Here is a 24,159-nt window from a genome sequence, read left to right as displayed (position 1 = left end):
GCAAGACGCTGTCTCAAAATAAAAAGGACTGGGGTAGTAGCTCAGTGGCAAAGCACCCCTGGGCCAATCCCCAGTACCAAAAGAAATAAAAAAGGTAAAGAGGACTAGAGACGGGCCCTCCTGGAATAAGGAGACCCATCTTCCCTAAAAAGTGGAATCCAGAGAGCAAGAGAGGACAAAGAGGAGATCCGGTGAGGCTCAGGGGAAGCCTGTTGCTTGAGCTGGGAAGTCTGTGCCCATCCTCAGTCACTCCTGGTTGGAAACACCGCCTGGTTGTGAGCGTGTCTGTGTGGCCATATCTTTGTTGCCATCATGGTGGACGATGGCCTGTGCAGTGGCATCTGAAGACCTGCACTCACATGTTGTATCTAGCATTCGTTCACCAGTGACTTTGGCTGGGTAACTTAGCCTCTCTAGCTGTCACCCTCTCAGCTGAATAAAGAACTAGTTATCTCTGAGACTCTTCTCAATGCGGGCCTTATGTAAGAGCTGTAGCTGTGATACTGGTGAGCCACAGAATTAAGATATTAAAACTTTTAAGAACTTAGGGCACTTAGAAGAGAAGTTTCTGGTGCCTTGGGTAAAATAAATTTATGTTAGTGTTCCGCCAGATTCTTAACCTCGGATATGGGACTCTGGGAGAAGCATTTTGCCTGTCTGCATTGGCTTTTCCATTTTTATAATCACCTGGTTGGGTGAACATGAATTCACTAATGTCCTGGTGAAAAACTGTACTCAAAAAAAAAAAAAAAAAAAAAAAAAAAAAGGCATTAAAAAAAAAAAGAATTCTTACTAGCCCAAGCTGGGCACACCTGTAATCCCAGATAGTTGGGAGACTGAGGCAGGAGGATCACAATTGGAGGCCAACTTAGAAGATCCTGTCTCAAAAATAAAATTAAAAAATAATGGGGGACTGGGGACTTACCCCAGTCCATGAGACCTTGGCTTCAATCCCCAGTACCACCGAAATAAAATTAAAAAAAAATATTAGCCCTAAAGGAGAACAACGTGGGTTTGAGTCACAGCGTGTCCTTTGCTGGTCTGCAAATAGTCCTTTCATCTGAGATGAAGAACATCTGTTTTATCTTTTAGAGAGTGTTGATTGGCTTTTTATTTCCTCTCAGATATCTCTTTCAACCAGGGATGGTGTTTCTCCCTGTGTAGGGAGCCTTGGGTTGATAAAACATTATTTTCCCTGTCAGTAGTCGGCGGTAACAGATGTGGTGGTATTTTGTGAGGTCTTTAGTCTGGTCCCAGCCTCTGGTGTCCACTTTCATCCACATGGGAAGAGAGAAGACGGGATCTGCCTGGTGAGGTGGTACAATCAGAATCGTTGAGACCAGCAACCATGCGATGCATCCGGTCTCTTGCGGCCTTTATTTCTGCAACCTCAGTTTCCCTTATCAAGAGAGGAGGGGAGTGATCCTTGCTGAATGGCTGCCATCCTGAGGTTGTGGTGCAATGCAAATGTCGGTCTCAAAAGTGTTTTAAAATGGCTCTGCACAGCCAGGCATGGTGGCACATACCTGTAATTCCAGTGACTCAGGAGGCTGAGACAGGAGGATCACAAGTTCAAGGCCAGCCTCAGAAACTTAATGAGTCCCTTGTCTCAAAATAGAAAGAGTAAAATGGGCTGGTGATGTAGCTCACTGGTAAAGCACCCCTGGGTTCAATCCCAAGTGCAAAAGGGAAAAAAAAGCCTCTGGCAGCAAGACAGCCTCCCTGCACACAGCCGGTGATGGAATTCAAGCGAGAGCATTCAGCCTCCGCAGGGCTGTCGTTTGCTTGAAATAATGAAGTCTGTCTTCTACCAAAATCTCATTCACAGTTAACAAGAAGAGAGTGGAGCCAGGACGGCTCCTGCCCGGCTCTCTGGGAGATGTTTGGGGGGCACGTGTGACTGTGGCTGTTCCCTGGGAACACGTGCCTACCCTGTCGTTATGAAGGATGGTTATGCAAGATGTTAGAGAACTGCTTGAAAGAATGGTCTGCATGATTCCTGCCTCCAATTACAGCAGCTGGGGGACGAGGAGAGCCCGCGGAGTGCGAAGTGAACAGCGAGTGGGCGGAAGCCGCGGAGAGGAAGGCAGAAAGCCCGAGGCCAGCCCCGTGAGCGCGCGGCGGCCGCAGGACGGGGTTCCCAGCGAGGCCTTCAGAGCGTCTCGCACGCCTGACAGTAAAAATAGCTGCCTTTAATTTTCCTAAGGACGCACTTTATCCCAGGAATTGCAGTGGTCGCAGAGGCCACTCGCTCCTTCTAGTCGGTGTTCTCAGAGCAGAGGAGAGCCAGCCTCCATGTCTGGGAACAGCCCACACGCTTTGCCTGCTGGGTGGGCAGATGGGCGCGCTTGGCTGCAGCCTGCCCTTCATATGGCGCCAGAGTGGAAAACTAAGCCCGAAAAATCGGACCTGCTACTACAGTTTAGGGAGCTGGTAAACCGGAATACGTCTCTGCAGAGAGCTGGATTGAAATCACCATCTCTGCTCATCTCTGCTGCCAGTGAATGAACTGTCCCCAGAGGAGCAAGGGGAGCGTGTCCCTTCACCTCCCTACCGCTCTCTGGAACAGTGACAATAGATCCTTCAGGAGAAAGGCTATGTGACTTTTTATTAGCATGCACAGGGGAAATCAGTGAGTCCAGTGAGGCCCAGATGGCCTGTGCCCTTCTACACGGCAGGAGAGGGACCAGGGAAGGCAGGCAGATCGGAGGGGCAGGAAGTGAACTTCAGGAGGAAGGGATGGGCCCAGGGGACAATCATTTTTCAGTGATTTTCTTCAGAAGAATGAACGGGCCAGGGAGACAGTAACTTGTGACTCCTCAGTCTCTCTTCCTGTGACGTGAGTTTCGATAGTGAAACCTCAGGGAGGGGACCAAAGACAAATGTTTTCCTCTTTGGCAGGTCCAGGCTGTACACAGTCGCAGGAATTTCAGAGTGAAGCTTTTTCTGGCACGTGCTCTGAAAACCTTTCATTTAAAATAACCAGCACACCAGATGCCATATTTTGGGGTGAAGTGCCCTGGGCTCCTTCACCCAGTCAGAAGATGCTGGAAGATGACAGACCCAAACAGCACGGGGCACGCTCCACGGGTCCTGCAGCATCGTTGACATGTGCAGGAAAACCAGGTTCCAGAGGCCTGGGGGCCCCTGTGAAATCTCACTTCTGCTTCCCCGTGTCCTCCAGCAGGGACTGCTGGCCTCTCACTGCCCAGCTGAGGAAATGCAAACGAGTGTTCACCTAACCAGGACACACGGAGGGAGGCGGTAGACCTCCATGACCAACAATCAGACCCCATGCCTGGCCACACAGCAGTAGGCATGGCCCAGGGAGCACATGGCAAAAATGGGCCCTGCGCTGCGGCAGGCCAAGAGGGACCAGGGTGTACCTAGGTGTACTCGGGCCTATTGCACCTTCCAGCCTGTGCACATTTTATTCTGGAAGCATTTTACAAGCATCGGCTATGCTTTAAGCATCTAGCTAGTAAATTACTAACACTGCTGATTATACAGTCAGGCTGGGTCATAGTGACAATGTCACTTCTGTTCAGCCCATAACCATGACTGGCCTCCTGGCCCCATCGACCGCAGGAGGATTAGGAAGAGCAGGAGAGCACACAGTGAAAGTTAACTGTGCTAGTCAGCTTTCTGTGGCTGTGACAAAATACCTGAGAGCCACAGTTTAAAAGAAGGACAGGTTTATTTAGGCTCAAAGTTTCAGAGGTTCCAGTCCATGTCCGCTTGGCTGGTGGCTTTGGGCTTGTTAGAGGGAGCAGGCTGCAGCAGAAGCGTATGGGGAAGAAAGCTGCTCAGCTCACAGCAGCCAGGGAGCGGAGAGCGCGAGAGGAAGTGGGGGGCCCTCACATCCCCTTCAAGGACATACCTCCAGTGACCTACTCCCTCGTCCTCCTGAAGTTTACACCACTTCCCAACAGAACCACAGGCCGGGGATCGAACTTTCAACACATGAGATCTTGGGGATATTTAAGATCCAAACAATAATGGTACTGTCTCTACCACCCTGATTTTTTGTTTTAATTCAGGGGAAGGAAAGTTTCTGTAAATCTCACTTTAGGGACCTTTAACACATTTGTGGTTCTTATCACTCAGTTATTTATTCCTCCTCAAAAATGTGTATTCTCAAACCCTTATCTCCACTTCCTGATAATTTTAATGATTCCCAAAGTTTAGTTGACCAAAGCATGGCATTGTCACTTCAGGGTAACCGATATTAAATTGTGTGGCCAGCACTGACCTAGCTGTAGGGTACCAAATGTGACTGACACAGACATGGTCCCAGCTTCTAATCTCACTGGATGGTAGCGATGATCATCAGTCAGTCATGTGCCCCTTTGATGATCTGGGTGCCATCAGCTTGGCCCTGCATGTTAGGCAAGTGCTCTACCACTGAACTACACCCCAGCCCTCTCACTAGGTCTATGTATCCAAAGTGGGTGTGTTTGCCAGGACAAGGTGGTACCTCCTTCTCCCTCCTACTTTTATCCCGAAGATCAGTGCTTTGATAACCTTGGGTTAGCACACTTTGATGAGGGCAAGAGTCCTTACTGTCAGTACTAAAGTGAGATCAGAGATGTCGCAATCTGCACAATATATGGATTAGTTGATAAGTGCACCCCCACAGCAGGCAAGCGCACCAGGAGAGCGTGCTGGGAGGTGGACTTTCCTGCTCAGCAACTCGCCTCTGGACTTCTGAGCTCACCCAGCAGCAGCCCTGCCTGTCCTGGGCTTGCCCCACTTCGGCCAGCAGAAGCATTCCCACGATCCTCTCCTGCCTCAGCCTCATTCTGGCCCTGGCAGCAGGAAATGCCAGTCGAGGCCCAGGACCTAGCAATGTACTGTGGTCCCTGGCCTCAGAGCTGTGGCATCTGAGCCAGGAGCTGTGACCCGTGGGAAAAGCGGTGGTGCAAGACTGTGCCTGGTACCCAAGGTGAGCTGCAAACCAGAGCTGCAGGTCCTCTGGAGGAGCTCAGCCGTGGCACCTGCAGGGGCAGGGCAGGATGGTGAGACGGAAGTGTCCCTGCTTCTGGTCTTGAACTGGCTTCTGTGGATTCTAGCAAGTTACATAACCTCTCTGGGCCTCCTCTGCTCATTTGTTGGGTTACTCCCTATCCACACTCCAAAACGGCTGTGCCTTCATGGAAAGTGGCTAGTGCAGTACAGCGGCCCCACTCAGTAAACAGGGATCATAAAATTGTTCCCGCACAGCAATGGTGCCCTTTGAGGAATGAGACGGGGCCGGCTGAGCGGGCCTCGGTCCAAGGTCAGTATTCCACTTTGTATTTACAGGTGGTGCCCAGCAAACCAGCCAGCTGTTGCCTTCTGGCACCCTGCTGCACCCAGAACAGAGCCCCTCCTAGGTGCGCACCCTGCAGAACACCTGCCAAGCCTGCCCTGCACCTCTCCCAGCCTGTCCCCGGCCTCGCCCCTCTTTAGAGCTGTACAGCCAATGGGTGGGGAGCCACAGAGGAATCAGGAGGGTAGAGTGTCAGCCCTGGCCAGGATCCTGAAGCTTATACCTGGCCCAGCCTCCCAGCTGGTGACTCAGTCTCCTACACACCTGTATCAGGTGAGCTCCTCAGACTCCCTTGGCAAACGTGCAACAGCTCTCTAGCATAACATGAGACAGGCCCTGGATGGGGGGTGGCTAGCTCACACACTGCCACAAGTGTGATCAGAGCTTCACCATCACCTCAAGGCTTGTCAGAAATGCACATCCCCGGCCCTTCTGCATTTTTAACAAGATCTGATGATTCCCAGCCCTGCCGAGTGGCAGGACCGGCTTTGACTAAGTGCTCTGGATCACCCGAGTGCTTTTACAACATCCCACTATGCTTTGGCCTCTCAGCTATTACACCCCTTTTGACAAAACAATGGAACCACTTGCCATTCATTCAACAAATCCTTAGGAGTGTCCACCTGAGAGGCTCTATGCTAGGGATTGGTGATTTAAAAAAAAAAAAAAAAAAAGGTGCCACCCAGCTGGGGCTGAGCTCAGAGGCCAATGGTTTTGAATTTCAGCCTCATCACTTACCAGCTGTGTGTCCCTGGGCGCCTTTCTCTGCCTCTCTGAGTTTCCAGTTTCCTTTTCCGCAGAACAGGACTCATAATCGCACCGCACAGGGCTGTGGTCATGACTCAAGGAGCCTCCCTGAGCCCAGTCCTCACCAGGCCTGGATCTATCTCGAGCTCAACTACAGTCGCTATTGTGATAAGCAGAAAAGCCCGCGGATGGTAGGGCGAAGGGGAAGTGGGGAAGACACCAACTCGTGGCGTCTGGGGAGGGGGCGACAGGGACTAGAGCGAGGTCGTGAGCGCTGAGAAGCTTCCAGGAGGAGCTCGGGCTGGGAGCGCGCTCTTGGGACGCTGTGATGCACGGGCAGTGTTGGGGACCAGGCTGCCGCGGCCTTGCGCTCCCTGACGCTGGCGCCCGGGATCAGGCCGTTCTCCCTACTTCACTGGCGTGGGCATGAGTCTCTCCTGTCGGTCCGCTATTGGCAACTTCAGATCTCGCCCTTCCCCTGATGCTCTTTGTGGCTCCGCGAGGCAAGCCGGCAACAGTCGGTCCAGTTCTGGGGAGCCGGCGCCTGGAGAGCGGGGCGCGGCGGGCGGCATTTGGCGCCCCCTTTCGGTGGGCCTGAGCCACTGCAGCGGACCGCCCTCCTCGGCGGCCCGGGTCCCTCCAGGCCGCGGCGGTGAAATGCCGCCCTGGCGAGCGGGTCCGAGGGGTTCCGTGGTCCACAGTGCACCTTTGTTTCCTGTAATTTAACTTTCTGTCCTGCAGGCGTTGCTAATTAAACATGTCCCCGAGAGCCGTCACACCCTCCCCTGCTGCTCCATATTAATCACCCGGCACATGCGACCGATGCTCGGTCCCTCTGTCCTCGCTCTCGGTGGGTCGGTCTCGCCGCCCTCAGCTGGCGGTCCCCTTGGCCTCGCCACTCCAGTCGCCTTCCGCGCTTTGCACTGGGAACATGACAGCGACCCTTACAGTCTTGGAGTAAACACAGGAACAGCCCTTCCCTGCTGCCGGTGACCTCTGCGGCTCCGCTTCATCAAAATCAAATTTGTGTCATTCCATCTCTGTCTTTCCGACTCAGAGACCAGATCCCCCACTGTTTTTTCTCTTCACTGCTGTGCCCGCCTTCTGCCTGCCGCCCACAGCACGAGACACCAAGGGAAAGGTCTGGGGACTGACCTCATGGCCAGTCAAGCCGCACATCCAGGGCAGGGTCCAGAGTACAACTCAGCTCGCCCGAACTGGGCCCTTGGGGGTCACAAGCTTATCAGCTTCCAGGGACCAAGTAGGCAAGGGAAGAATGTGGGCAGCTCAGTGAGGGTGGGGAGGGGTGGAGTCTGTGGCAAAGTAGAGCATGCTTGTCCTGTGGGGGGTCATGTCAACGCTCAGAACGCAGGGCACTCGCCTTACAGCCTGGCCCTCGTTCCAGGATGCTACTTCCTGCTGGGGCTTGTAAGTGCCCCTGTGCAGTTCTGACCACCAGAGGCCTATTCTTACCCCTCTGCCTGGTCCCTCTTCCTCCTGCACCACCGAGCTCATGGCTCAGACATCACCTGGCACCTCTGTTGAAAGCCATAGTCTCACACTGTCACAGTGGCTGGCCCACCTCTCAGCCAACTGCCAGAAAGCAAAAAAAGGCAGCCTCGTTTGGAGGTGTTTACAGTAAAGACCTCCAGCACTTGGAATTAGTTTTAGGGAGATATTAGTGGTAGGTATTTCAGGCATGACAAGGAGGCCAGTAAGGGGGCATTTGGGGACAGAAAGGCTAGGAAGAGCCCACACTGGGACTCCTTCCTGTCTGGAAGGCCTCATGGTTCCGCTCAGCCCAGTTCTGCTCCGCTTTGCTGAGGTTCCAGCTCAGCATCCTGCTCCTGGCCTGCAGATACTGTCCTCAGTAGGGAGGATGCAAGCGAGCCCTCCTGCTGCCATCCTGGGCCCCTGTGAGGCTCCTCCTTCCCAGGGCCCTGGACGAGCTGGCAGCGTTGTTTCTGGCCTGCAAGCCCACTCCATCTTAGGGTCTCAGTGCCTCCCTGCCTGGGTCTCTAGGGGTTGGGTGTGGGGCCATGGCTGGCTAAGCTCTTCTGCTAGCAGGTCCCCTCCTGCCATACCCCAACCCTGCCCTCTCTGGAGGGTGCATCCAGAAGGAGTTTGAGCCTCTGCCCTGGCAAGGCTTCATCCTTGAGCCCAGGGGAAGGGCTCCCAGGCTGGACTGGGCTCAGATCTCCAGAAACTCCGCCTCTGGAGCAGCTGCTTCACCCAGGGCAACTTTCCCACAATCCCCAGTCAGGGAAGGACCCCAGCACACCTGCTTTAACCTGCAGAGGCACCACAAAGGGCCTACTGTCAATTCTGCAAGGCAGAGGCTGAGCCTCATTCCTTTCTCTGTATCCCCCAATGCCTGTTACATAGTAGATGCTCAATAAATAAGATGCATGAACAAATCAATGAATTAATGCGTGAAATTTTCACTCCTTGTTATGTTTCAGAAAGGAATTTATTGGATGTCTACAATGGACCACAACAGAAACAGTCTCGTGTCTGGCTTGAAAGGATAGACTTAAGAAGGCAACCCATGTTTGAGGCCCAGCTTAGCCATTAACTAGCTGTGAGGGTTTGGGCAAGTTACATAACCTCTCAGTGCCTCTGTTTCTTTACGCGGAAAATAGGCATTATAATCAAACCTAACTCGCTGGGTTGCCATGAGAAATAAATATAGGCAAAGTGTATGTATAATGAGGACCTGGCACGTCATGAACGCTCAGTAAATGTTGGTCACAATTACTACTACTAGTAGAATTACTGCATCAAAAATAATGTCCATGCTCTACACGAGAGAGGGGAACTGAGGATCCCACTGTCTGTATTCCTGTCTCCAAGGTTGAGCGACGCAGTTGGGAGACAAAACTCACAGGAGCGAGTCAGATAGCAGAGAGCTGCCAAGAGCAGTAGGAGTTTGGCCAGAAGATTCGACGGGGGCTGGAGCCATGGGGAAGGACCCAGAGAGAAGAGCCATGTGGAGAGGCCGGGAGGACGGGAGGAGGGGTGTGGACCCCACGTTACATGGGGTGTCCGCTGGACATGGAGGGAACTGCCTTGCCTGCTAGCAGGGGACACTGACATAAGGGAAGGTCACACCCTACGCACTAGGCTTGGGCCGTTCTGGTCCACTGCGCTCCTGGGAACATCCCTGTTTGCTGAGGTGGTGCCGGAAGGCAGGCATGGTGGGGGCGCCCACAGGCCCCTCTTTGGGTGCAGAGAGACTCAGGATCCTGCTGAGCCCTTCAGCAGCTCTGGGCGACTCCCTCAGGACTGGACTCGCACCTGGAGGATGCCGTGGGTCATTCAGACGGCATTCCCACTGGCCTCACCCAAACAGGACTCCGCAAACCGCGTGAGCCTGGGTTTTGTAAGAAGTGATCAGAGGGAGGAAGCAGGGGCCTTGGGAACGTGGCTGGAGACAATCTCCACACACGCCCCCTCATTCCCCAACAGATGCAATTCCCAGAAATCGCGGGCTTCTGCCTCCGAGCCTCCCTTCTCCCTCCACTCTGGCCCACAGCCCTGCTTCTCTGCCTGGCGCAGATGTGGCCTCCTCCAGGAAGTCTTCCAGTCCACCCACGGTCAAGCGATGCTCTCCTCCAGGCTCCCGTAGCACCTGTCCTCCCAGCAGCGTGCTCAGGACACTGAATCCCTACTCTCTGCAATCTGTCCCCTGTCCTGTGAGACCCTGAGGTCAGGCACTGGGTCTTGTTCATCATTGCCTCTCTGGTTCTGGGTGTCGTGTTTGGCGTGGAGTCAGATCCGTGAAGAATGTTTGAGGAGTGAGTGCAGCAGCCAGACCAGCGCTGGGCCGAGCGAGAGGCGCCCAGGAGCGGCCCGTTTACCCCATCCCAGGCTCGCCTGGCTGGCGGGCGGGTCCAAGTTCCTGCCTCATATTTAAAGCACTCAGATGAGGCAGGAGCCCCCTGCCCCTCCCAGCCCTCCTTTCTCCCTGCAGGAGTGGCCGCCTGTAGCTGTGAGTGTGCATGGAGGTAGGACAGGAGAGGAGACAGCCTCTCATGAGCAAGGAGGTCATTTGGAGAGCACAGGGTACAAAAAGGAGCCAGGGCATTTGGGAGACCAAATGCATAGACAGTGACAATGATAATCACGTTCCTAGGGAAGGAAACGTGTATCCAGGACCTGGGAATGACTTGTCACAGCAGAGGGGACGCGGATTGAAGACTCCTGAAGGTTGCCCTCTTCCAAAGCTCCTTGGGCCTCTGAAGCCTCAGGTGAAGCCGTCCACCCTTAGCCTGATCCAGCCCTAGGGCGCGGGCTGGAGCAGCCAGCGTCTCAGTCCAGCGCTGCTGGAGGCCGGGACCCATGGCTCCGACTGCTACAGGCAGACCGCTTGGGAGTCAGAATCATGCTGCAAAGTGTGGCCTGCAGATGTCCCCTGAGCCACAAAAGGTGGCAGAGTGACTCTCAGCTGCTGGATCAGTGGCAGCTGCAAGTGCTCTGGGTGGCGCTGAACCCGGTGTCATGGTCTTCCCCGACCCCAGTGCTGACACCCTGATTCCCCTGACTTAGCCTCAGGGCCACCTTGGGCCCTTTCCCCAGAGCCCCTCCAGTCCTGCCTCGTGTCTGAGAAGTGCTTCTGACACCTCCCCCTTCTTCCTAGCCACAGCTCCCGTCCCCACCCAGACTCTCGTTTCTTCTCAGTCAGAGCATATGGGAGCTGTCAGGTCCCTCAGCCTCCAGTCTCTCCCACTCTCTATCCACCAAGGCTCCACTTGCTGAATTCTAGCCCTGATCCTGCTACTCCCTGATCCAAACCTTTCTTGCTTCCCTACTGCCTGTCAAAGTTGCTGCGACCCCTTAGCCTGGCATAAAAGTTCTTTCTGCCAGTCTTCAGGCCCTCTCTGTGATGTCCCCAGTGCTTGGAGGCTCCCAGCCTGTTCCCTGGCACGGAAAGCCCTCTTTGTCCTTCTCCATCTGCGGAGATCTCATCCATCCTCTCAGGCCCTGCACAAGCAGAACCCCAACCCCAGTCCTGACCGCTCCCTCCCTCCTCTGAGAACCTCCCTCCCAGAGAAACTCCCCTAGGGAATGTCCATCTGGAACAGTTGTCTCAGCTGTTTTCCAGTCCCATAAGGTGCAGAGCACAGCCCTGGGCATGGGGTGGGGGAATAAATGGTGGGAAAGGCAGGTGTGGCATCTGCCCTGGGCGTGCAGACAGCCCTGTGCTGAGAATTAGCCACAGTTCCCTCTGGGGAACATCTGGGCTCTACCTTGCTGGTTGCCCGTTGGTGTATGTTCAGGGAATTCAGGCTATCGACCTGTGCCTGTGCTGAAGCTTCTACAGCCCAAATAGAATCAGCTCTTTGCTGCTGCGACCCCTACCAGTCCATCCATCTTTCAGATGCACCAGAAGCTGCCCATTCATAAGCCTACTCCCTGCAGGCCCCAACACCTTCCTGGCTGCTCCCAGGGCAGTAACATAAGGTCTACAGATGTCACAGGGCTGAGAGGAATGGAGCCTTGGCCAATCTGCAGGGCAGTCAGCTCCAGTTGTGGAAGAGCAGATCCTCTTCACTCTCTTCCCCACCTGCCCTCTGACATCAGGAGGAGAGTGGGAGGAGGGGGAAGAGGGAAATTCCCAGGTAAAACATTCCATCTCTGGTCTCTGTGGGTCTACAAGCCCCAGCCCTGCAGGCCTGTATCAACCAGGACTGATATTTTTATATTCACCAGCACACAACGGGCCCTGACTAACCACAGTGGACCTTGGTCAGGATTGAAGCAGGGTCCTGGATTTGCTGCAGGACTGAGTGGGTTGGGGTCCCTGGGGGAGAATCGGGGACTGCAGGGGCAGATCAGTCAGGGAATCTGGGCCGTGGTTATTTGCCAACTACGACAAAAGCATTTTTAATATTTATGTAAAATCTTTGAACAGCTAATATGACTGCATCAGTGTATTCCAGTCCTGCTGACCCTGCTACTAACAAGAGTGCCCACAGGATCTATCAAATCCAATTTCAGACCACATATTTTATTGATATTCTTCATCGACTATACAGGACCATGTGCACAAGAGGTACTCGAGTCCCACACCTGGCAACCGCCCCACAGTCACCTCCACGGACCAGTGTTTAAGGAGTTGACTCCCTGAGGGTCTCCCTTTTGCCCCTCCTGGGATGGCAGGCCCCATGGTGCTGAGCCTCCTGGCAGAGCTGGCTTCCAAGCTTGAATCCAGGGTGAAGAGAGAGCCAGGGTGAGTTTTCTGGCCTCCCACCACCTCGCCCACTGCACTGCTTACATATGGCCAGAAATGGGAATGAGGACGTCCCCAGTGACCACTCATCAAGGAAGCCCGGGGTCCCTGTTCATCTGCTCGGCTCTGCCACATTCTTTCCCTCACAGTGGCCTGCCCTGGTGACCACCAAAGATAGCAGAGTGACCATTTGTCAAAGGGTGGGAGTCAGTGTGCTGGGCAGCAGCTAGGGGCTCTTGATAGCCGGATCTCATCATCCTGGCCACCCTCTACCACCAGGGCCTGACATTCAGGCACCTCGTTGGTGCTTGTGTGACTGAAGGAATGAATAAAGGCGGGAGGGACAAGTGTGAGCAGTCAACATTAGGACATCAGCCCCCTGGGGGGCGTGAGGGCGGGGCCTCTCAGCTCTGCTCAAGAATTCAATGTTGTTCAGCAAGGGTGGGGTCCCTGTGGCCACCCACAGACACAGCAGGGTGTGGACTTCAGTCCTCTGCCTGGATGGATGTCAGAGTAGCCTTGGGACCCAGTCAGGAGGGAGCACATGTATTGTGCCCACTCCCTCATGTGTCCCAGGGGTCTGTTTCTCTGGGTCCCAGAACACATAGCAGTGTCCCATCCAGAGCTACTCAGACAGGCGGGCATGGTCTGGCAAGTGCACCCTCATATCCTGGTCATTCCCATCGACGAGTCTTCACTCTCCCAGGCTCCTCCCTCAGAGTTGAACGTGACCTTCAGACTTTTCTTTCCCCTTAACTGCCCTCCCCTGACCCTGACATCCTTCTGGGTCTCCCTGTCCTCCAAGGCCAGCCCTCTAAACAACTGTCAACATCCCAGTAGTCCTCCCCACAGTGGTTGTATTGGGCCCCAAAAGTCTGCATCATGATCTTCAGACCTCTCCCCTGTCCACTGACCCTCCATGAAAGCGAATAACTCACAGATATGTCTGCAGATCTGGCCTCTGGGCCCAGCAGTCACAAAGAGACTCTCAGAGTGGGATGGGATCTCTTGTGCGAAATCCCTTGCACAGCATGTCTGACAGATGCCTGCCTGGACCCTACTAACCCTAACCCCAACTTTGGCAGAGCAACTGCTTGCCCAGGGAGCCATTCCAACATTGAAGCTTTAGCTGCTAAAATGTCCTTGATCCAGGACATAAATGGGCCCCTCCCCTCCCCTGAGCATTCTCCCTCTATGCTCATAAGAGCACTCCACCTCTCTCTCCCTCTCTCTCTCTCTCCCTCTCTCTCTCTCTCCCTCTCTCTCTCTCTCTCTCTCTCTCTCACACACACACACACACACACACACACACACACACCCTTCTATTCAGTGATACACGGCTGTACGGTCATGTGTCTCCCTCATTCATATGGCGACTCCTCTTTCCCTCTTCTTTCTCTCCCAGCATCTGGCAAAAACCCAGAGGCTGGAGACCAAAGGGAAAGGCTGGAAGAGTTCCGGGGCAGGAAAGTCACTTGGTTGCTGTCTCCAGAGAAAGAGCTTTGAACCTTGGGAGCGGGCAGCGAGCCACTGTGCTCTTCCCCCGCCCACAACCCCACAGAGGGGCTGACACATGTCCGCCCTCCTGACTTCCCTGGCAGTTGGCAGAGGGGACGTGGCTGCTGCTGACCATGGTAATTTAAACATTTGCCAGGTTCCAGGTCTTGGGGAGCCCCATACCAGCAGCAAGAGTCCGCCCCCCACCCCCACGAAATGAGGGGAAGGTTCCAGCAGACAGTGAAGGCAGGAGACGTGGTGGAGTGTGGATGCACCAGGCAGAGAGGGGAAGAAGGGCCCCCAGGAGCAGAAACAAAAGCAGAGACGGCCGGTGAGAAGCCTAGCAGTGTCAGGGCGGCCGTTCTTCCTGCCAGGACCCACCAGCTAGCGCTGTTCTCTAGGGGTTGAAGGTCAGGGGCGGGTGCAAGGACCTTACCAGTTCGAGGCTGCAGTGGATCGTGGGTAGAGACAGGTGTCATGGTCTTGTGTTCAGAGGGCGAGAAATGATGGAAGGCCTGTCTGCTATTTGTCCTGCTGCTTAGAGCTCTCACTTCCGACATTGAACATGGGGACCAGCAGGCCCAGCAGCCACCTCTTTCCGAAGACCTCCTGTAAGTTTTTGCGCCAGGGTCGGGCCCTCACTGCCATCCCCTTCCGAACCTGGTGGCGGGTCTGCCCCCGGAGGATCAACAGCAGCTGGTGGCAGCAGAAGCCGGCGCAGGCCAGGCCGATGGCAAACCAGAGGTAGAGCATGAGGATGACGAACATTTCAGAACCAAGAACAGCTCCTGCGGGGGGAGGGGAGACGCCAGAGCCGCTTTACACCCAGGCCACGTACAGAAATGCGATCCCGGCGGGCGCTTTCCGCCGGGAGGGAGGGCGATTAATGAGATTGGAACTACATTTTGTAGCTATCTCAGCGCGCCAGCGAGCGACAGGAAGGATGAAGTAGTTGCCCCAACTTTTCCTTAGTGCTGATGTCTCCTGAGGGGAGAGGAGAGATCTGGGGACTTGGGGGAGAAGGGCGGTAGCTTGGTAAGCTCGAATTGAGAACCCCAGCCTCCCCGGGCAGTCTAGATGCTGTTACTTTCCGGCAGAGGCAAACGTCGCCGCCGCCTCATTCTCGGTTTTCAGAGAAGGGAGAGGGGTAAGCTGAGGGCCCTAAAGAGGAACCGATGCCCCAAGCTGTCTAGACTACAGTGCCCTCTCCCTGCAGGGCTGGAAACACTGTCTGGGAAGACTCAGCAAGTGACAGCATGATGAAGAATAGGATCTAGTCATCAAGGGGGACAAGTCATGAGCTCAGTCCCAAAGGCAGGGCGCAGAGCACAGAATTATTCAGTCATTAATAGTAACAAAAGGGCAGTGTGGTCACCTGAACTCCGCTGAAGCTGTCCTGGGTCAGAGCCTGCTAAAACTGGAAGAGGTCCCCAAGGTCATCAGTTGGCCCCCTACAATGGGGCAACACCTATGCACCTCTAAACCAAGCACTTTCTATTACTGGTCTTAAACATCCACCGACCTAGAGACCCCACGGTCTTCCTACAGTCAGGGGTGGGTGACCTACGCTAGGTACTCCCCTGTCTTGTGGACTGGCACAAGTTTCTTAACCTGCATTGGGTTTGCCTTCTGCAAAATGGGCATAACAGCAAGGATTCGTAGGATGGCAGGATTCAAGGAAGCGATACTCGGAGGGGTCAGCCTTCCAGTTCACACGCAGCACAGCGCTCCCAACTCAAGGTCACTTCACAGAGGTGTTGAATTCCTAAGACCACCAAGCCTTCTCCACCTTTCCAGGACTTGGAATCCTGGTTGGGCTGCAGCTTTGGCAGCTATAGTAAAGAGACCTACCTTGACCTACCTGGCAGTCAGGACAGTGGGTCCAGTACAGAACTCAAAAGCCCTCCTTAGCCCTTTGCTCCCTGTAAGGCAACCCCTTTGCCACCTTCTCTAGGGAGATTGTGGGTAGCAGCTCCAGGGAAAACCTACTCTACCCCTGTAGCTCTCCCTCATCTCCCTCCCCACCCTCCCTTCCCCCAGCTTTCATCTTCCAAGGCCTCCACAGCCTCCAATTTCCAGACCCCAGAGAATTGAGCTTTTAGTCCTTGTCGGGGCTGAACAGTGTTGGACTCAGCAGCCAGGGAAAATGCGGGTCTGATCCAGGTTCATTCATTAGCAGCCTCCTCTTCCCTCATCTTGAGGAGCTTTGATAGCAGGTTTTTCTTTACAAAGTTGAAGACAAATAGGTCCAGCTGCCCAGGGGATAGAAAGCTCACTCCAGCTGACATTTAGAGCAGTCCCTCCATTGACATGGGGCGTCAGAGGGACAGAGCTCACATTGAGCCACACCATCCCCTGACCCACTTCTTCCTTGTCAGCACAGATGAGCTTGGATGGCACGTGCAGGGGGGAGCACCCCGGGGCCATGGCACCCTTTGGGCACTAGGGATGCCGATGGGCAAAGATGGCCCTCAGCTGGGAGGTGAGAACGCCAGAGCCATCAGGCTCAGGCCTGCCTTGCCCCTCAGCCCCAGAAACCGGCTTGGGCAGATGGAAGCTGGTTTTCACAGGCTTTTTTCTGGCACTAAATCAAGGCATGAGGAAAAGACCTTGCAGCCTTCTCCTGGCCTCATGCAGCAGCTACAAAAGGCTATTCTGGGGATCTGCTTTCTTTCAAAGTGTTTGAAGGTCTCTAGCTTGGTTGCTTCAGCTCCTCTCAGCTATTTAATAATAGTTCCATTTCTTTTAGAAAATCATAGAGTTTTCCTAAAGGGCCTAAAAAGGTCACATTATCTGATCTCTCCGGCCCCTTCCTCCCACCAGCCGTCTTCACAGATCATCACCCAGCATCCTCTGGAATACATTTGGGGACAAGACGATGCCTCCCTCCAAAGGGGCTTATTCATCATGAAACAGCGAAGAGAGGCAGCACCAGAGAGGCAGTGTGGTCTAGTGGAAAGGACACGAGCTTTGGAGGCAGCGGCTTGGTTTTGGAGCAACTTAACCTGGCTGAGCCTTTCATTCCTAAGGTTTATAAAGGACTCCATAATACCTACCTCACAGACTTGTCGTGATTGGAAGAAATGAGATGTGCCTGGTGGGGGACACATAGTAGGTACTAAAGAAACATTAGTGCCCTTTCCCTCTTACTGGACTTTCTGGTGGCCCCTATCCACTGACATACTCATCCAGATGCCACAATGCACGTCAGATGGTGTCCTTTCCATTTTCCAGATAAGAATGAGGTTCAGAGGGGTGATCCAACTTGTACTGGTTCCACAAAGTCAAAAGAAGGGACAACTTCAACTTAACTAGCTAGTCCCTTTCCTCTGTAACTTTAGCTGAAGGTCTGGGTTAGCAGCCAAGACCCTCTCACCTTTAACTTGCAGGGTCCCCACTCACAGCCATCCTGTGCTTTGGTGGCAAATCCAACTCAGGACTGGGGACAGTTCAACTCCTATTAACCAACCTGTGACTTCTTACTCCCTCCTGCCCTCCTGTCCTGAGCAGCTGAGAGAGGGTACGCTCTGGACTGGTTGGTCTGGGAATTGTGGAAGACAGGATAAGAGGGAGGAAGCGAAACGGGGAGTGGATGTGGAGAGCAGTAGGAGAGATGTAAGGTCAGCAAAGGAGGAGGACAATATGGGAGAGATGGACAGGAGGAATCATAGCCTCCTTTCCTAATGAGCAAATGGTGAGGAGGTGAAGGACAGTGGAACTCAATAACCAGATCAGGGATCTGGGACCCAAGGTGGACACTGACTGGCTCTGTTCTCCCGTAAGACCAAAGCAAGAAGCCCTTCTTGCTTTCTCTCCTGTCTCCCAAACCTAGCACATATGGACAGGCCTCAAGCCCAGATTTATCTCAAATCAAACCATTTCAAGATCCTCCTTCTGGAATCACCCATTTTTATGGTTGGTGAAACTACTGGGAAAAGGATGTGTAATCAGGTTCTTTGGCTCTCCTCATTTCTCCACCTGTCTGTGCTCACACTCCACCCCCCAAACCGCCCACCTACCCTCCCCCATTCTGGCTATTTTAGGCCTGGCAGCCTCTTTTGCCAGCATGGAGATCCAGAAGGCCCAAGAGCTCTCAGTTTTGGGCCTAGCTCAGTCACCAGCCTTCCAGGCATTCCCCATGGCTGGGTTCTGTCTGGGCCTGTGTGTTCATTGCCAATGACATGGTAGTGCCATGCCTGGGAAGAACTGGGCTGCAGCCACAGCAGTCCCTGAAATGATGGTTTCCCCCAGAGTGGAACCAAATTTTAAGGAATGGCCAGCCCGGGCCAATCCAGGAATCCAGGTTCTTCAAGACAATATTAGGTTCCTAGTCACGCCCTGTTCCTGGAAGGTCAGTGTTTGGGAACATGTTCTGTTCTGTGCTGCGAGGGAGAGCCCTGGGCCAGAGACTTCTATTTAATAGTAGTAGTAGTAAGACACTGGGCAGGCCATTTAGTCACATCCGAGCCTTAGTTTTTTCATCTGAGAAACGGGATTAATAACACCATACTCACATGCACAGACGTTTACATGTGCACACTACCAATTGTGGGAACCAAATTGGTCAGAGTCAAAGACCAGGGTGGTCAGGGAGTGGAAGGAAATAAAGCAGAGGCAAATTTCAAGGTCAGGTAAGATAGTAAGAACTGCCACTAGGAGCTGAGTCCCCCAGGATTACTTGAGGCATACTATCCAAAGTACAGTCCTTGCCAGGATGCCCAGCCGGGCACCTGTGTGAAGACCCACATACCTGGCGTCTGCAGGAGTCACAGCTTCCCCAGGTTCAGTTTCCACACCAGGCCCAAGCTCTGTAGTGTGGATATGGAACCATTAAACATGGCTGCATCTCCAACCAGAGTGGCCCCTGCTGAGCCACCCACACTGCAGAACAGTGGAGTGGGGTCCACCTAATAGGCAGGATGACAGGGTTTAGCTGAGGCTATCCTGGTGTCAAGTTCAAACTTACTGTGGTTGGTTGGTAAGACCTCTGGAGGGCAAAGCCCCAGGGGAATGTGTGAGCAGGACTGGGGTCAGGCAGAGAAAGGTGACAGCAGGAGCTGTATGAGGGAGTGTGTCTGGCACAGAGCAGGTGTACTGCCTGGGTGACATTCCTGAGCAAATGGACAGTATGATAAGGAGGAAGGCGGGAGGCATGGGGGAAGGCTGTCAGATAACAGCATGCCCAGTTAATTTGAATTTCAGATAGACCCCAGTACATTTTCTTAGTTATGTCTCATGCAAAATTGGGGCATAATGATACATAAAAAGTCGTTTATCTGAAAATTTAATTTAGCTGGGAATCCTGTGCTTTTATTTGCTAAGTCTGGCACCCCTTGGGGTTGGGGTGAGGTCTTACTTGCTGAACCTGCCTGCCAAGGCCCACTCACCGGAGAAGAACTGGCTGATGGAAGTGGGCAGGAGCGTGAGGAAGGCCAGGGGGTGGGCGAAAGAGATGGAAAGGACCGCGGAGATGTAAGCCACGCCGGCCACCATGGAATAGAGGCAGGCAAGGGAGGTGTAGAGGCAGAACAGAACGAAGTTGCGCATATTCCTGCTGCCGATGCAGTTGCCGGTGAAGAAACAGTGGTGGTCGTGCCGCAGCGTGACTCGGGCGCACACCCGGCAGAAGTGGGTGCTGGGCGGGGGGCACAGAGCCCTCTTGGCCGAGGTACTTTGGCAGGCGCCCAGGTCGTCTGGGGAATTCTGGATGACCAGGACATAATTGCCCAAGGCGTTGGCAGAGAGAAATAGGAAGAGCGCCCCGTGGAGAAGGGCAGGCGAGAAGAGAGGGGCAGCCGCGGGGTCCTCGCGCATGCTGGGCAGGAAGAGGAAGAGCTGCAGCACGAAGGTCACCAAGGAGATGCACAGGAAATAGGCGGGGGCCACCACGTTGAGCAGCCTCAGGGCCAGCATCCTCGATTACATTCCTAAGGAGCGCGGGATGAGAGAAAGACTGACTTACTGCGGTGGCCAGGGGGCGCCCTTGCGCGCTCCTAGCGTGGCCCGTCGGAAGGGCTGCGAGCAAATCTACGCCCCCAACCCCAGTCCCTCGGGTCATCCTTCCCCTTTTCTCTAACCCTGGACCAAGCAAGCAAGTGATCACGAGACCACGACGGGCTCCTGCGGCCAGGCTCTACCTCGGGGAGGCTGCTCCCTCGAATTTTGAACGGCCTCAGGATTGTCGCCACGGGGTCAAGCACAAAGAAGGGAGGGACTTTTCGTAGTCTATAGGGATTGTGGGGAGCGGAGGGCTAGGGCTGCGCGCCTCAGGGCAGTGGAAACAAACCCAGTCTGGGGGCTTCTGGTTCAGGCCTTCCCAGGAGGAGAGGATTTGAGGTGGGGGACAGAGGGAACCATCTGACCTACAGGAAGTCCTCCTTCACTTCCCCTTCTCCCGTCCCCCTAATCCTCACCTTGGGCAATATTCAGGGATCTCATTGGTTACCCAAGGTTCTTTGGAGGTGTGTGTGTGTGTGTGTGTGTGTGTGTGTGTGTGTGTGTGCCTGTGGGGAGGGGGGCTGTGTGTTTCCTTGCGTGTGGCGGTGCGTGTGATCAATGCGCGCCTGGGTATCTGTGTTTGTGTGTGTGTATCTGTGTACACACACGCAGTCACTGCCTCCTGGCTTTTTATTTAAAAATCGATTAAAACAATCGATACATTCACACGCGCTCAGGCGCCGGGTGGGCTGGGGGAGCAGCGGGAATACTTCTGCTTGTGAGTCCTTCCTGCCCACCCATCTCCCCGACTCTGGCTTGTCCTGGCTATTTGTTTGCAAAAAGCGTTTCCCTTTGAGACGACGAAATTAAAATCCCCCCTTCGTGCCCGCCTCTCGTCCTTCTGGCGGGAGACACCCAAACAATCCCCATGGCGCCGAAACCCTTTCGATACCAAGCCTGCCCTGAGCAGACCAGTAGATATTCCGTTACCCTTTCCTGGGATGGACACCCCTTACCCTGCCAAGCGCAGCTCCCACCACATCCCCACCTCACCCCAGCCCTCAGAGCCCGGGTTCCTGCTCAACTTCGGAAGCCACCGGGAAACAGTATTCTGTGCGCCGGGGAGAACTTTTCCGGGGGCTAAGGAATTGGACAGGCGCAGGCTCGAGAAAAGTTCTGGGAAGACGGCTGCACCCAGGGTGGACGGATGCCACGGGGCCTCGGTCCAGGCAGTCCCAACTGGACTGAGGGGACGGGTCACCTTGGAATCCTCTTTGCAGGTGGTGGTGCCCCGCTCCAGGGCCCGCGGCTGCGGTGGGCAAGCGCAGGCCTCTCTCCGCAGCTGGGTGCAGCGCAGGGCGCGCCTGAGCGTGGTCGCTGGGGCGCGGTACCGCCCCCAGCCGTGCGCCTCCGGAGGCTGCGGCGGCGCTGCCCACCCCGGAGAGCCCTCGGTCCGGGGCTCCAGCGAAGCAAGTGTCTTCCCCGCGCCAGTCGCCAGGGGGGCGCGGGAGCAGCCTCCAGATGTGCCGCGGCGCTGGGAAAGCAAGGACAGGGGCTGGGGAGTGAGGGGCGCTTCGCGGGCGGCCGCAGGCCGGGTCCGGCGCGGGAGAAGGGGCCGCCCAGGGCGCCCCGGCGGCCTGGGGTGCAGGGAGCTGTCCGTTCAGCACTGGCGCCCGCTGAGGGCGGCACCGCGGAGCCCTGCCGAGGCAGGCAGCGCGGGCGGCTGCCGGCTTGTCGGCCACTGCCTTCCGGACGCCGGGGAAGCCGCCCCCCGCGCCACCGTCGCCACCGCCTCCGCCGCACCGCCGCAGAGGGGTGGGGAAATGAACTCACCGAGCTCTGGTCGCCGACAAGAGGAGTCCAGACGCCGGCTCTTGCCCGCCCAGAGGCTGCAAAGTTGTGGGCTCGGCCCGGCTGGCCCTCAGCCTCCTCACGCTTCGCTTCGGGGACTGGGCAGGTAGCGGGGGTGTGGGGAGGAGGGAGCGGGCAGCTGCCGTCCTCCCACTTGGGCGCCAGCGAGTGGGGGCCAGGAGGCGGCGGGGCTGGCAGCTGGGCCCCCCCGCCCTGCCCCCTCCCTCCGCTCCTGGGGGCGGTGCTCTGGCCACAGTCTCAGCATCGTGGACTTGCCCCCCTTCCTCCCTTCTTCTCGGTTCCCCTGGAGCGGGTTGGGGCGCCCTGCCTGACTTCAGCCGTGGTTGCAACTGGGAGATAGGAATGCAGCCCCGATGTGGATGCTCCAGCCGTCAACCAGTCCTCCTCTTCTCCGTTCTCTCTGGCTATGACCAGTAACCCTGCTGTCAGCTTGGTCTTAAGGGAACTTGGTAGTTCAGCTTACCAGGGCAACACCCAAGAAGGTCAGCCTCATCTCCTCTGGAGGGCTGTGGACGCAGGGATTGCAAGCCAGGCCCTGAGCCTGTCCGCCTGGGTTTGAATATCCACCATTCACCACTGTGTGGTCCTAGATTCCCGTATCCTCATCTGTAGAATGGAGATGTGAGATTAAAGCCCCTCAACAGAGCCTGTCCAGGGGAAGCACTATGTCTGAGATCGTAGCTATTGACACCACCTCTCTGGCCTCCTGTGTACCAGGCACATAAGCTGTGAGCTTAAGATACCTCATCAGCCCTGTCAGTATGATCTGAGCAGCTGGATGAACCCCATTGTGGGATGAGAAGTTGGGACTCAGAAGCTAAGTCACATGCCCAAGGTCACACAGCAGGTGAGTTAACAGATTCTGGATCCAAACCCAGTTTTAGCACCAATACTGCTGCCCTCAGCCTCAACACCTTGGGACCCAACAGCATCTTTGATTTGGGGGAAGGGAGGACAACAATGGGGTTTATCGTCACAGAGCTGGAACCTGGAACTGTTGCTTGGAGCCCCAACCCCACCTCCGGGCTCTTTCCTTCCTTCCCCTCTGGGACCCCCGTGTTCTCAGATGGGTACTGTGAGGCCAGAGGGTAGTGACACATGAGTGACAAATGGGCGAGCGGTCTCAGAGAACACTTTAGAACACTGGACAGTGCAGGGATGTTGAGGCCTCTGCTTGGGCCACCATGGCTCACTTAGGTGTCCAGCTCCGCTCCTCTGTATGCAGGCGAACTTGATAAATGTTTATTGCTTTCTCAACCCATTGATTAAAACAAGAGCAATCCCTTGAAGTGAGGGCCATATGCCGATCGGCTCAATCTCTATTTTTGAATCATCAGACACAATTTTCTCTGTATTTTATCAGCATACATAAAAATAAAAAAGGGGCCAGGAAACCTTTTCATGTTCTGAAAGGCTCTTACATGCAAGTGGAGGAACAGCATGCCAGGAGGTGGCCTCTGAGAATCCAGTAGCTCTGTGCCTTCCAGTGGCCACAGACAGACACAAGGAAGCGCAAGTGGCCTTTTTCCCATCAGAGCAGCTTTGTGTGACAGGCATGGCTGTCTGGCCCCTTTCACAAGCGCTGGCTGCGTCTCACACTCTCCTGGGAGGGAGAGGAACCTGGAGTGTTTGGTTGGGGCCATGTTGATTAAAGATCTCCATTCCCTAAATACCTTGAGAGTCGGGTGGTATTTCTAATTTTATTTTGCATATGGGTGTGTGGTGGGAAGGTGTGTGTCTGAATTTGTGTGTGTGAGGGGAAGACAGAGAGAGAGAGAGAAGCTTAGTGAACGTGGGAAGATGTCAGTGGGGGAAGGGAGCAGTCAGGAGACAGAAGATCCAGTCGCGCAGATACAAATGGACAGGGCTAATTATTTATTTAGAAACATAGTTATCAACAGAAAAGGAATTGGAGCTGCAGACCTAGAGTTAGTGGTCCCCCTGCCCCCGCTTAAAGGAGAGAGTGAAAGAAAGGAGCCAAATGTTTGTTTTCCTAAAATGAGTGCTATCCCTGACCAAATCCATAGGGAGGCCAATTCGGAGCTTCCTTTCGACAGTGGTTCCAACAGAGTTAAGCAGCTGAAGAACGAGCACTTTGTTGCCATTTTCTAGCCATGTGAACTTGAGTGAATCACTTAACCTCTCTGCTTTCTGTATTCTCACCCATAAAAATGGACAGAATGGTGTTGCATGGTGGCGATGGTGACGAAACATGACAATGTCATGTAGGTGCCCTGGGCTCAGTGGAAGACTGGACAGCACCTCCCGTCTTTCTTCTGGGTTCTTTATTCACAGGACTGTCTTCTCTTTCCAACTCAAATAAGAACTCTGGTCTTTATTGAAAATGTTTTGGAGTCTTCTCTGGTTTGTCCAGAGTTGACCCGAGTAAAAGTATACCGATGGCTGAATTAGTACTGGTCTCTCTGATGGGAAAGGCTGTCCTCTGAGGTTTCTGAAATGTCCAACGAGGGAGTATTTGCCATTGATCCTGCATCCTGTCACCCTCCACCCTGCCTACAAGTCCCATTCTCCATTAACAGTGTCAGAAGGTGATTTACAAGCC

At 54.6% G+C, this 24,159-nt stretch overlaps 1 protein-coding gene across 2 annotated transcripts; it reads right to left on the bottom strand.

Moving 5' to 3' along the window:
* Positions 1-11,684: 11,684 nt before the first annotated feature.
* On the bottom strand, positions 11,685-21,868 carry ZDHHC22 (zDHHC palmitoyltransferase 22). Of its 2 annotated transcripts, none has more exons than XM_079128645.1 (3): positions 21,558-21,868; positions 19,175-19,714; positions 11,685-14,575 (listed from the first exon to the last, which is right to left on the bottom strand). In XM_079128645.1, the coding sequence occupies exons 2-3, from the start codon at positions 19,698-19,700 to the stop codon at positions 14,310-14,312; spliced, it is 792 nt and encodes a 263-aa protein (XP_078984771.1). In that variant the 5' UTR covers positions 19,701-19,714; positions 21,558-21,868; the 3' UTR covers positions 11,685-14,309. The 2 variants fall into 2 exon arrangements, with proteins under 2 accessions (XP_078984771.1, XP_078984772.1); XM_079128646.1 differs by lacking the exon at positions 21,558-21,868 and adding an exon at positions 20,986-21,547.
* Between the last annotated feature and the right edge of the window lie 2,291 nt (positions 21,869-24,159).

The sequence above is a fragment of the Sciurus vulgaris genome (assembly GCF_902686455.1).
Source record: "Sciurus vulgaris genome assembly, chromosome: 2".
Classification (NCBI taxonomy): domain Eukaryota; kingdom Metazoa; phylum Chordata; class Mammalia; order Rodentia; family Sciuridae; genus Sciurus; species Sciurus vulgaris.
This window is presented reverse-complemented; position numbering and strand designations above follow the sequence as displayed.